At 39.7% G+C, this 14,439-nt stretch overlaps 1 protein-coding gene across 1 annotated transcript in view; it reads left to right on the top strand.

Moving 5' to 3' along the window:
- Window positions 1-14,439, top strand: part of kcnh5b (potassium voltage-gated channel, subfamily H (eag-related), member 5b) — a 49,696-nt gene that overhangs the window by 8,904 nt on the left and 26,353 nt on the right. The window contains exons 5-7 of the mRNA XM_039651984.2: window positions 106-224; window positions 2,735-3,127; window positions 11,792-12,221. Coding sequence (XP_039507918.2) covers window positions 106-224; window positions 2,735-3,127; window positions 11,792-12,221 — 942 coding nt within the window. The remainder of the gene's footprint in view (window positions 1-105; window positions 225-2,734; window positions 3,128-11,791; window positions 12,222-14,439) is intronic.

Genomic DNA, 14,439 nt, shown 5'->3' with positions numbered 1-14,439 from the left:
TGCACCGTGTGTATAATAGGGCCCTTAGTGTGTGTTACTGTATGAACACAATGCATGTCTTTTCAGTTCAGTTGTGTCATGCTTTTCATTAAATATGTCTTGTAGGTTGGACCAAGTTTGCACGTTTGACTCGAGCGTTGACAAACAGCAAAAGCACCATTCAGCAACTCGCGCCCGTGAGCAGAACCGACGTCACTTCTCACAAACAGTCCAGACTCGCAGAGGTGAGCGCACACACACACACACACACACACAGAGAGAGAGAGAGAGAGGCAGCATTTGCTTACATCCTTGACTGCACAGTACAAGGTTATACAAAACTTCATCTCACGGAGGACAAACTTGTAATAGAATCACACACACTCAGGATGCTGCTGTAACGCAATCTCACACGTGTCTGTTGGACAGCAGAAGTCAACAGTTGACTGCCAGAAGCTGCTATTAATAATTAACACTGATGAGGAATGTGTGTGTGTCATAACCCCGGTTCGCTTTTCTCAAGTTTACGATTTACTGCTCTGTCACTGTTGTGTGATGGTGTTAAAGAGGATGGATATGTGTTAATTTTTTTTAGTGTGAGGAAGGAACAATCTAGCTAGATATTTTTTGATGAGGGGGAACATTAAAAGATTGGATAGTTTTGTGAGGCTGGATGCTTTTATCATGGTTTAATGTCTCTGATCCTTGCTGAATGTGTGTTGTTGCAGTGTTCGCAAGGCAGCATTGCACTGGTTAAGGTTTGTTCTTATTCATTAACTCTCAAGTATTAAACTTCTGCAATTCATTCAGCCTGAATATCTTAAAGGAATATTCTGGGTTCAGTATAAGTAAAACTCAATCAACAGTATTTTGACAATGTTGATTAACACAACTTTTTTCTCTTTTTCTAAAAATAAAAATGGGTTACAATGAGGCACTATAATGGAAGAGAATTGGGCCAATCTGTAAATGTTAAAATACAGTTTCAAAAGTAAAATAACATGTTAATATGATTTTAGTGCTAACTAACTTTTATCAAATTAAAATGCCTAAACTTAAACAACTGTAAAATAATATGAGTACACATTTACAGCTCAAATAATTCATACGTTTTAGCAGAACAATTCATGTAAATGCTATTTGCCTACTTTTACAAAAATGTTGGTAACACTTTACAATAAGGTTCATTAGTTAACATTAGTTAATGTATTTACTAACATGCACTAACCATGAGCAATACATTTGTTACTGCATTTGTTCATCTTTGTTAATGTTAGTTCATGAAAATACAGCTGTTCATTGTTTGTTCACGGTGCATTAACTAATGTTAACAAGATTTTAATCATGTATTAGTAAATGTTGAAAATAACATTAACAAAGATTAACAAATGCTGTATAAGTGCTATTCATTATTAGTTCATATTAACTAATGTAGTTAACTAATTTTAACTAACGAACCTTATTGTAAAGTGTTACCAAAATGTTAAATAAGGGACTTGCCATAAATGCTGTTGATCGAACCTTATTGTATTTAACCTTTGATTTGCATTGAATTCTTTTTTACTTTTTTTCTATAAACATTGTACTTTTTAAACACATTCTTTTTTCTTGCTTAAACTTAAGTTTAAAAGTCTCCTCATGAATTACATTGACAGAATTCTTAGCATTCAAAATGTGCCACCAATTTTGCATTTGAATTCTGAATTTTCTGGTCTTTTTTTCTTGCATATTTTTACAATCAACAATTTAAAAATTGCGCTAATTGATATATGATCTGAAACAATCTTTCTCCCTCTGTCATCTTCTGTTCTTTATTGTCTCCTTGAGAGAAACTTCTGTTAAATCTCTAAGTAAACTTCATGTTCTGTTTAAGGGTTAGTTCACCCAAAATTGATAATTACTGACAGAATTTCTCGTCCCCATGTTGTTCCAACCCCAAAAGAGCACAAATTAAGATATTTTTGATTAAATCTGAGAGCTGGATCACTACTCCATAGGCTTCTTAAGGAATCTATTGTTAAAATGCCTCAATCTAAAAGTCAATAAAAAAAGTTTATCAAAACAAACGCAAAAAAACCCCAAAAATAATGACTTTATTCAACTATTATTTTCCTTCTCTTTGGGCCTCGAGATTTCACGTAGTGAAACGGCACTTTAGGTTGAAAGTCTTACGTGGTTGGAACAATGTGAGCTTGAGTAATTACTGACAGAATTTTAATTTTGGGTGAACACTTTAATACAAAGAATATACAGAAAAAAAGTGTATTGTCCAGGGAAGAGCAGAAATTAGTCAGAGCTAGAATTAATATTGAAACAAGCACTTTCCTGAGGGCCCTCTTTATTTCAGTTCATTTTCACTCTCTTTAATGTCCCTAAAGATAATCTGCTTATTTGGGATGTCAAAAATACAGTGTAAAAATGATTTTTAATCATGGTTGAAATAAACAGTATTTCCATGTAGAACATATTACAATGATCATTATTTTAGTGTTTCTACTTATAAACATTCACATTTAATTCAATGTGTTACTTGCAATGCTACGTTTCATTGTAATTCCTTGGTGTAACTTCTACACCTATTTTCTACACCTAACTTGATCAATCATTTTCCAACAAAAGAAATAATGTCAAAAAATGCGAAATGCCACTGGCTTCGGTATTTAACTTCTGCAATTTTGCCTTCTTTCTTTTTTTCTCTTTGTCTCAGATCCTTCAATCCCTTTAATCTTTTTTATGTCTTATTCATCTTTATCAGGTGCTTCAACTGGGTTCTGACATCCTTCCGCAGTATAAACAGGAAGCCCCGAAGACCCCGCCTCACATCATCTTACACTACTGCACCTTTAAGACCACCTGGGACTGGGTTATCCTCATCTTGACCTTCTACACTGCCATCATGGTTCCTTATAACGTCTCCTTCAAGACCAAACAGAATAACGTCACCTGGCTGGTTCTGGACAGCGTTGTGGACGTCATCTTCCTTGTGGATATTGTACTCAACTTCCATACCACGTTTGTAGGGCCTGGAGGGGAGGTGATCTCGGATCCGAAGCTGATCAGGATGAATTACCTGAAGACCTGGTTCGTCATAGACCTGCTGTCCTGTCTTCCCTATGACATCATCAATGCTTTTGAAAATGTGGATGAGGTGAGAAACCGTATAACCGTCGCTTTGCTCCTGGTTAGGACTTCTATATGTTTGAAACTTTATTGTTATATGATAAGCTGTAGGCCAACACTTGTTTTTTTTTAACCTGCCAACTCCTCAAAGATATAAGAACGAACAATTATGTCAGGGCTTATCACAGGTACTCTTCTGAGAATAGTGCTTTAGGGTTCTTGTTCAAATTCATTTAAACTTTTGAAGAGCTTGATAGTTTTGGGACAGAAAAAAAAAAACTGAACTGGCAGCAATTTTTTTTTCCAGAAAGAAAACCTCAGGTAGTAGGACATAGACATACTTTTTATTGATGGCATAAAGTCTGGTCTGTTTTGCAGCTTATTTTAGCCAAAGACTATCATTTGCATGGATTTAAGGTGTATGTGCTATTGCAGTGTTGTAGTCGAGACCGAGGCCATAGAGGGCCAAGTCCGCGTCGAGACCGAGACCATAGAGGGCCGAGTCCAAGTCGAGACCATAGAGTGTCGAGTCCGCACTGAGACCGAGACCATAGAAGGCCGAGTTCGAGTCGAGACCATAGAGGGTCAAAACCGAGACCATAGAGGGTTGAGTCCGTGTCGAGACCGAGACCATAGAGGGCCGAGTCAGAGTTGAGACCATATAGGGTCGAGTCCACATCAAGACCGAGACCATAGAAGGCAGAGTTCAAGTCGAGACCGTAGTGGGTCAAGACCGAGACCATAGAGGGTCGAGTCCGAGTCGAGACCAAAGAGGGCAGAGTCCGAGTCGAGACCATCAAGGGTCAAGACCGAGACCATAGAGGGTCGAGTCAGAGTCGAGACCGAGAACATAGAGGGCAGAGTCTGAGTCAAAACCATAATGGGTCAAGTCCGAGTTGAGACCGAGTCCAAAGAGAGTCGAGTCTGAGTTGAGACCATAGGGGGTCGAGTCTGAGTTGAGACCATAGTGGTTCGAGTCCGAGTCGAGATTGAGACCAAAGAGAGTTGAGTCTGAGTCGAGACCATAGAGGGTCGAGTCCGAATTGAGATCGAGACCATAGAGGGTCGAGTCAGAGTTGAGACAGAGACCATAGAGGGCCGAGTCTGAGTCGAGACCATAGTGGGTCAAGTCCGAGTCTAGACCTAGACCATAGAGAGTCAAGTCTGAGTCGAGACCATAGAGGGTCGAGTCAGAGTCGAGACCAAGACCATTGAGGGCCAAGTCTGAGTCGAGACCATAGATGGTCGAGTCTGAGTTGAGATCGAGACCATAGAGGGTCGAGTCCAAGTCGAGACCATAGAGGGCCGAGTCTGAGTCGAGACCATAGAGGGTCGAGTCAGAGTCGAGACCGAGACTATAGAGGGCAGAGTCCGAGTCGAGACCATAGAGGGTTGAGTCCGAGTCGAGACCGAGACCAATGAGAGTCGAGTCTGAGTCAAGACTATAGAGGGTCAAGACTGAGACCATAGAGGGTCGAGTCAGAGTCGAGACCGAGACCATAGAGGGCCGAGTCCTAGTCGAGACCAGAGAGGGTCGAGTCCGAGTCGAGACAGAGACCAAAGAAAGTCGAGTCTGAGTCGAGACCATAGAGGGTCGAGTCCGAGTTGAGATCAAGAGAACGTAGAGGGTCGAGTCCAAGTCGAGGCCATAAAGGGTCAAATCTAAGTTGACACCGAGACCATAGAGGGTCAAGTTCGCGTCGAGACTGAGAACATAGAGGGTCGAGTCTGCGTCGAGACCGAAAGCATAGAGGGCCGATTCTGAGTCGAGACCATAGAGGGTCAAGACCGAGACCATAGAGGGTCGAGTCCGAGTCGAGACCAAGACCATAGAGGGTCGAGTCCGAGTCGAGACCATAGAGGGTTGAGTCCGCGTCGAGACCGAGACCATAGAGGGCTGAGTCCGAGTCGAGACCGAGATCATAGAGGGCCGAGTCCGAGTCGAGACCAAGACCATAGAGGGCCGAGTCTGAGTCGAGACCATAGAGGGCAGAGTCCGCGTCGAGACCGAGACCATAGAGGGTCGAGTCCGAGTCGAGACCATAGAGGGCAGAGTCTGAGTCGAGACTGAGATCATAGAGGGTCGAGTCCAAGTCGAGGCCATAAAGGGTCAAATCTAAGTTGACACCGAGACCATAGAGGGTCAAGTTCGCGTCGAGACTGAGAACATAGAGGGTCGAGTCTGCGTCGAGACCGAAAGCATAGAGGGCCGATTCTGAGTCGAGACCATAGAGGGTCAAGACCGAGACCATAGAGGGTCGAGTCCGAGACCATAGAGGGTCGAGTCCGAGTCGAGACCAAGACCATAGAGGGTCGAGACCGAGACCATAGAGGGTCGAGTCCGAGTCGAGACCATAGAGGGTTGAGTCCGCGTCGAGACCGAGACCATAGAGGGCTGAGTCCGAGTCGAGACCGAGATCATAGAGGGCCGAGTCCGAGTCGAGACCGAGACCATAGAGGGCCGAGTCTGAGTCGAGACCATAGAGGGCAGAGTCCGCGTCGAGACCGAGACCATAGAGGGTCGAGTCCGAGTCGAGACCATAGAGGGCAGAGTCTGAGTCGAGACCGAGATCATAGAGGGTCGAGTCCAAGTCGAGGCCATAAAGGGTCAAATCTAAGTTGACACCGAGACCATAGAGGGTCAAGTTCGCGTCGAGACTGAGAACATAGAGGGTCGAGTCTGCGTCGAGACCGAAAGCATAGAGGGCCGATTCTGAGTCGAGACCATAGAGGGTCAAGACCGAGACCATAGAGGGTCGAGTCCGAGACCATAGAGGGTCGAGTCCGAGTCGAGGCCAAGACCATAGAGGGTCGAGACCGAGACCATAGAGGGTCGAGTCCGAGTCCATAGAGGGTCGAGTCCGAGTCGAGACCATAGAGGGTTGAGTCCGCGTCGAGACCGAGACCATAGAGGGCTGAGTCCGAGTCGAGACCGAGATCATAGAGGGCCGAGTCCGAGTCGAGACCGAGACCATAGAGGGCCGAGTCTGAGTCGAGACCATAGAGGGCAGAGTCCGCGTCGAGACCGAGACCATAGAGGGTCGAGTCCGAGTCGAGACCATAGAGGGCAGAGTCTGAGTCGAGACCGAGATTATAGAGGGTCGAGTCCGAGTCGAGATCATAGAGCAGTGTTTCCCAACCCTGTTCCTGGCGGCACACCAACACTGCGCGTATTCTTTGTCTCCCTTATCAAACACACCTGATTCAACTCATCAGCTCATAATCAGATGGGTTAATGAGCTGATGAGTTGAATCAGGACTCGGTCGAGTCTGCGTTGGGATCGAGACCATAGAGGGCCGAGTCCGAGTCAAGAGCAAGACCATAGAGGGCCGAGTCTGAGTCGAGACCATAGAGGGTCGAATCCGCGTCGAGATCGAGACCATAGGGCCGAGTCTGTGTCAAGACTGAGACCATAGAGGGACGAGTCTGAGTCGAGGCCATAGAGGGTCAAGACCGGGACCATAGACCCAGTTAAAATAGTAGAAATGCTTCTGGGATGGTCCTAATTTAACTTGGGCAGGACATCTACTGTATATTATATATCAAGCACACAGAATTTAATTCTGTACACTGTCTTTGGGGTGTTTTATTTTTCTTGCTCAAGTCCACTTAATCAAGGTATCTTGTGCCAAAAACATAATTAGCATTATGTTCGAAATTAACCCCCTTATGCGTCTAATCCACTGCAGTGAATACATCTTTAAAATCATTTTTAACCATCAAGGGTGTGATAATCCATGGGTGATTGATTATATTGACCCATTCCCAAAATTCTGTATGACTGCCTTGTTTATTTGTCATTGCATCATTTATGTCAACAAATTCGATATGGCTTAAGAAAGTATTGAAGCATGAACTAGCTCAGCTGGAATATCATCTTTCTTCATCTAAGGTGTTTTCTCAGCGATGCCATAAAAGAACCATTTTAGGTTCCACAAATATATAAAAAAAACTTTTGTCCAGTGGAAAGGTTCCATGAATGTTAAAGGGAACCTATTATGCCCCTTTTTACAAGATGTAATATTGGTCTCTGGTGTCCCTAGAATGTATTTGTGAAGTTTCAGCTCAAAATACCCCACAGTTAATTTATTATAACCATTTGAAAATGGCATTTTGGGGCCTGCTTAAAAATGAGCTGTTTCGGGGGTCGTTTTAAATGCAAATGAGCTGCATATCCCAGCCTGCCTTTGGATGAGGGCGTAACTTGATACCAATGGCAGTCGGTACTGAGAGAGTGAGAGAAAGAAACCGCGGTTTTGAATGTTATTCAGCCTAAGTTTGAATCGGAATATATAAATAGTACGACTCCGGCAGAATAAACACAAATGAGAATGGACCAGTACGTCTCGGTATGGTTATTTGATACATTTATGTGCTTAAAGTTGTAATCACGTCCGGATGTGCAACACACACACACAGACACACATAAACACTAATGCTGGCGCAATTTTTTTGAAATTACATACACATACTGTGATAAAGTTTGCTACGTACAAGCGAAATTACATTTATGCGAGGGACCTGTGGCGTCATGTTTACTTGTCATACGGGTGCTTCTGTGGCAAATGTGAGGAGATGGCTAACTTACAGAACAACAACATATATGCATTTTTTAATACAATATCTTTAAATATATATAAACGTGTGGTTACACACTATAGAAACAAGGTTTAAATTATATAGCCTACACAGACATCCTACGACGACAACAACTTTAGACGCATTTGTTGTTGAATTGGCTGACATTGACTGAAAAGACTATTTGCTCAAAAATCATAAAACACACTTACTGTTACTGGATGTGACGGTGGATCGCAAACAGTAGATGACGATCCACAGTTGAGGATTCACTTTTAAGCTACAACTACAGGATTAACCCACAACAGAACATTTATGTTTCCAAGAGACATTACCGGCTGTCGTTGAAACAATGGAGGATGATGTGTACAGATCACTGAGGGCGGGGTCTATGCCACAACCACACTGTCAATCAAACCCCTTTCTCACTTTCTACGTCACAAAGAGCTGGATCTCAGAACAGCTCGTTCTGGGACAGTGCATATGATTTATTGAGATTGTAAAAAAACACTGGGTGGATTTTTAGCATTCTAGGGTGGTTTTGCTCACACACTGCCAACACGCGTTTATGTTCAAACAACATGTAAAAGTGAATTTTCCATAATAGGTGCCCTTTAAAGGTTGTTCATGGTACCATTGATTCCAATAAAGAACCTTTCTGTATAAGTATAATGTGTATCTGAATGAGGGTTTAAAGTCCCTTACAGTTGCATTGTGCATCTTGGCTAGTTCAGGTCCACTATTCACCATTTGCCTTGATAACAGAACTCAATTGTGTGTCTGAATTGAACACAGCATTTGTATGTTGTCTCCAAGTGGGAACATTCTAATCTGAAAGATGAAGCCTACCCGGAAGTGCGTAAAACTGCAATACATCTCAAATCCGCTAGAGGCCGGTCCCAAAAGGGAGCAAATATCCATTGACGTCATGTTAAAATGTCCGTTTTCACAGCATAAATTCATATGTTTACAGTATGGTCCCATGGACTTTTATTGTAATCTTCAATAATAATATAAGTTCCGCATGCTTGACAACTGTGAGGGGGGTGAATTTTTTTTCTAACTCGTTAGTTTATCATATTTATATAAATAATGTATAACAAATAAGGGCGGTTAACTTTGATTGACAGCTGATAACGGGCTGCCCTGAGTGAGTTTGACGTCTCGGCCATGATCTGACACAACACATCATACCACCTCTGTATCCTTTCTGAAACTTTGTATTTTGTATTTCCCAAGATTTTCCAGTATGGCGCCGCCCATACCCCCCATAAACAGCCTCAAACCCGTTCTTCAGAGAGTCTATGGGTGACGTCACAGATGCTTTGTCCATTTTTTTTTTGACAGTCTATGGTTGTCTCTGATAAATAGCTCTGATGAACATACACACAAAATACACAGTTATTCCAGGACAAGCTTTCAGTAAAATCCCATAGCGCAACATCTCCATTCTATCTTTCATGTGGATTTCTTATCAGATGAAAGAGAATTTAAGATTGAAGGTTTTGCTGTAAGTATTATGTAATGCTCTATAATTCTCATGAAGTTTATTCTCAGGCAGGCCAGCATCAGAGAAAGAAACATGAGCAGCACACATGACTTTAGGCTTCAGTAAATCTGTTATTCATATCCATTTATGTGAATTGTTACTTTTTTGTGATAACAAATGTTAAGAAAAAAGTTTTTCCTACGTTCATTTTTTTTTTACAGGTGACTTTTGAAATTGGATTTGGGTTTCATAACAGATTTGTTGTAGGCTATAACTTAAAGGGATACTACTTACAACTACTCCAGAGTTAAACAGTTGTGTTTTACCATTTCCGAATCCATTCAGCCGATTTTCTGAAATTTAGAAGAATATCAGTAACCAGACAGTTTCTGGTCTCATTGACTTCCATAGTATTTTTTTTTCTACTATGGAAGTCAATGAGACCAGAAACTGGTTACTGATATTCTTCTAAATATCAGAAAATCGAATGAAAATGGATTTGAAAATGGTAAAAAAAACAACTGTTTAACTCTGAGGGAGTTGTAAAATGAGCCTAGTTCAAAAAAAAGTGGAGTATCCCTTTAACAGATTTTGGTCTGAGTGTAACAAGCTGCATTGTTGGTCATGTCTGCTCACAGAGTTGCTTGAATCTTTTACTACATGTCTGTAACTGAATTTGCACTTTAAAAGAAGGTATATGCTTCAGATGGTCACACCAGGCCAGGCTAGACTGAACTGCAATGTTTTTACGCAGGACTAAAGTGCTGCCTAGTATGACATTTTCAGAGGCCTTTTAATGTTGGACAATAATGTGTGAGAACGGAGCGTTCTCCTTGCAAAGTGATTCTGAAGTCCAACCACTTTCTCACCTTTTTCTGTCATCTTGGCTGAGCTCACCTGCTCCAAATTTAGAACAAACTGTTTACTGAATTATATTATGTGCAATTTGGACTGTAAAAAAGTGTGCTCAGTGAACTGAAAAATTTGAAAAGCACTCGTTTCAGACTGCAGCGTCCAATTAACAATGCTGTGTGCCAAATTTTGTAAAATAACTCGGTGGTATTTCTAATAAATAACCAGATAGACCGAACATTTGTGTGCTGCATGTCACTGGAGTGTAGACGACTTTTTAATTATAGGTTCATAAAGAGGACCTCTGTATATGAAAAGATATCAGCAGATATTAGTATGTGTATATATATACTGTATATATATATATATATATATATATATATATATATATATATATATATATATATGAAGAGTTCAGATGCAAAAGCCTCTAAGTGCCATTTGAAATTTTCTTCTAAAATGATGATTTTTATCAAGCTTGTATATTTAAGTTCAGTAATTTATTTTATTTATTTATTTATTTAAAAGGGACAATGCATATTGATAAACATTTCAGTAATGTAAATATGCCAGAATTAGCCCCAGGGCTACTTTCCATCTGCACTCCCCCGTCAGGTCATCACAAAACAACATATAACAAAACTCACTTAATTCTCACGCAATTTCACTTAAATGGCGATGATAATTACCTATTAATTGTCATTTAAGTGAAATTACTGAACTTAAATATACAAGCTTGATAAAAATGGTCATTTTAGAAGAAAATTTCAAATGGCATTTAGAGGCTTTTGCATCTGAACTCTTCATATATACTATACATATATATATATATATATACAGTATACAGTATGTATACAGTATATGTATGTGTATATATATATATATAGGCCTATATATATACAGTATATACATACACACACACACAGGTACTGTGCAGAAGATTTAGGCACCTTAGTATTTTCACGAAAAAAAATGGGTTTAAGCCAGTTATTTATATCATTTGCTCTAATGTGTCAGTTGGAAATATCCTTTTAAATTTCCTTTAATTATAATAATCCAGTGAGATTTTTGTATGCACAAGGAGTCTGACAACAGCTGGTATGCTCCACACGGAGATCTGATATTTCTGACTTCCTCAAGCATCTTAGAGACATTGCCACAGGTCTTCTGAATTTAGTCTGTCTCTTCATGTTTCTTCATGTAATCCCAGATGGACTCGATGATGGTGAAATCAGATCTCTGTGTGGAGCAGACCGGCTGTTGTCAGACTCCTTGTGCATACAAAAATCACACTGGATCATAGAAAACATTTCTTTGTATCTTTTGTATATTTTTCAACCCAATAGTAAAGCAGTTCTAGTTGTACAAATCTGATGAGAAACATTTTTTTAATGTAGCATTTACATGTCAAATATACAGTAAAAATATTTAAAATACAGTACCAATACCAACAATATTTTATATATTAAATTATATTATAGAATGTTGTGGTATGTTTAACAGTTTATTTTGAAAGTCCACTTTAGACATTGTCTCAGTCATTAGAGTAGACCATCTGCTTAATACACTGGTGCAGCTATAAGTAGGCTACTGACAATGAGAAAAGTACATGTCAACATATTCTAACCCTAACCGTAACATAACAGTCTACTAATACTCTGAGAGTTAGTTGACATGGTTATAAAGTTAGTAGAATGCCTAAAGTGGACTATCGAAATAGTGTAACCATATTATAATATGAACTATCTTTTTATTTTCTCTTTTTTTTCTAGGGCATCAGCAGCTTGTTCAGTTCTCTGAAGGTAGTTCGGCTGCTTCGATTGGGTCGTGTCGCGCGGAAACTGGACCACTATCTGGAGTATGGCGCAGCTGTGCTAGTTTTATTGGTCTGTGTGTTTGGATTGGTGGCCCACTGGCTTGCCTGCATATGGTACAGCATTGGAGATTATGAGGTAATTGACGAACAAACCAACACAATTAAGACTGACAGCTGGCTCTACCAATTAGCCATCAACATTGGATCCCCGTACCGGTACAATGCCAGTGGGACTGGCCAGTGGGAGGGCGGTCCTGGGAAAGACTCTCTGTATATTACATCACTATATTTCACAATGACCAGCCTGACCACCATTGGCTTTGGAAACATTGCGCCAGCTACAGACGGAGAGAAGATCTTCTCTGTGGCCATGATGATGGTCGGATGTGAGTGATTTTGTTATTTAACGTCTTTCTTTTTTTTTTCACAACAAAATTATCGGTGAGAGAGTCATTTTCACTTGATAAATCAGATCACCTGGAGTAAATATTAACATTAGGTTAAATATGGTCTTTTTTCTTTTCTTGCTACTTTTCTTTTCTCTTTTTCTGTTTATTCTCTCCTCTGTCAGAGTTAGTCTTACTAATCTCGTCTGGCCCCTCTATCTTCCAGACAGCAGTGCTTTGCTTCTAGTGCATCTCCTTCAAAAATAACTCAGAGACAGTAATAGAGAGAGATGGGTGAATAACTAGCCAGAATGAAGGAACGAGGCCAGTCGTTGTTAATGTCCTTCTCCAGATCTGTGCGTGCAGTGCGGAGTCACTCTGGAAACTATACAGATATGCAGTAATAATTATCAGTATGCGTGTGTGCTGAACCGCACAAACACACATATAGAAACCCTGCTCACTGACCCCGCATGACCCCGTAGGACTCTTGGGGGCATCATCCAACTACAGTATGTTTTCTTCAGGCTTTTTAAATGTAAAGATTTCTTTAGTGTGCAAGAAAACCTAGGTTAAAATGCCCAAAAAAACACACACACTCGTAATCACCCGACACAAAGTGGGTGGTTGTAACATACATACAGTATGTCGCATTCATACAACAAACATACATCACACTCATACATCTGTGAGCATTCATATCGCTTATTGCAAAGCTAGACATTGATTATCCCGCTTACACCATGGTCATTAGCCAGCATTGACAACTGAAAGATTTTATTGTTGTTTGCGGTGCAGTATTTGACCTGAGGGGTTTGAATCAGACAAAGAGATAAAGTAGTGCGTAAGATTACATTTATTGGAATGAATGAATTAAACCATTTATTTGAAGTAATTATTGAGAGAGAGAGAGAGAGAGAGAGAGAGAGAGAGAGATGCGTGTGTGAATTACCTGCATCTGTTCAGCCAGCGTTGATAAGTTTCGGTGTTCCTGAATGTTTCTGTGTGCGCTGTGCGATCTCCGAATCCGATCTCTGTGTGCAAGTGACGCGTGTGTGCTTTTCTATGAAAACTGTGCATTAATATAATGGTAATTAAACTGACTTGGAACTACCTGAGCATTAAACGGTTTTATTGCACACCTTCCAGCCAATCAAAATTGAGTATTCAGATAGGCCATATACATATTGTTTTATTTAAATATTAATAAAAAAAGGCCATATTATTTTGTTTATATGTTTTTACAATTCAGATTTTTTTTTTTTTTTACAATTATAGGAGTTAATAGTTTTATTCAGCAAGGATTAAATTGATCAAAAGTTTTATAAACATTTTATAATTTATACAAAATTTATATTTCAAATAAATGCTGTTTTGGACTTCTGAAAAATCCTGAAAATGATGTATCATGGTTTCTACAAAATATTAAGCACAATTGTTTTTAATAATAAGTTATTCTTGGGCACCAAATCATCATATTAGAATGATTTCTGAAGGATCTTGTGATCATGCTGAAAATTCAGCTTTGTCATCAAAGCAATACATTACATTGTAAAATAAAGAAAATATAGAAAACAGTTATTTTAAATTGTAATAATATTTCAAAATAATCTTGTTTTACTGTATTTTTGATCAAATAAATGCAGCCTTGGTGAGCAGAAGAGACTTATTTAAAACTTCTTTAAAAGACTTCTTTATTATATTATATTATATTATATTATATTATATTATATTATATTATATTATATTATATTATATTATATTATATTATATTATATTATATTATATTATATTATATTATATTATTACAATGGCTTTTTGCCTTGACTTGCCTCCGATCTCTGCTTCACTCGTCGTCTTCGTCTCCTCTGCCTTTTTGTAAAAAATCCCCCTCAGACATGTGAGTCACACAGTATTTTTTTGCTTTTGACCTACACAGCGGTTTCCCTGACCTATAACAACATCACTTAGGTGGAGCAGTCATTTTAAAAGCTCATCACACTATTGGGTCATTGTGAATCTTTAAGAGGATTGCCGAATGAGCTCTGTTGATGCTTCTTTGGTTTCTGACGCATGAAATGTAGGAACGGCAAGATACAACTTTCAGTGTGACGTGCTTATGGCAAATACAAGCAAAGACTTGATGAATAATGTAAGAACAAGGGATTTCTCCCGTAATGACATTATTGACTCCAGATAAGGCCATGTTAGGCCAGAA

The sequence above is a fragment of the Pimephales promelas genome, chromosome 11 (assembly GCF_988280905.1).
Source record: "Pimephales promelas chromosome 11, fPimPro1.hap1.1, whole genome shotgun sequence".
In the NCBI taxonomy this organism is placed as follows: Eukaryota; Metazoa; Chordata; class Actinopteri; order Cypriniformes; family Leuciscidae; genus Pimephales; species Pimephales promelas.
Note: the sequence above shows the minus strand (reverse complement) of the source record. Positions and strands in the feature narration are given on the sequence as shown.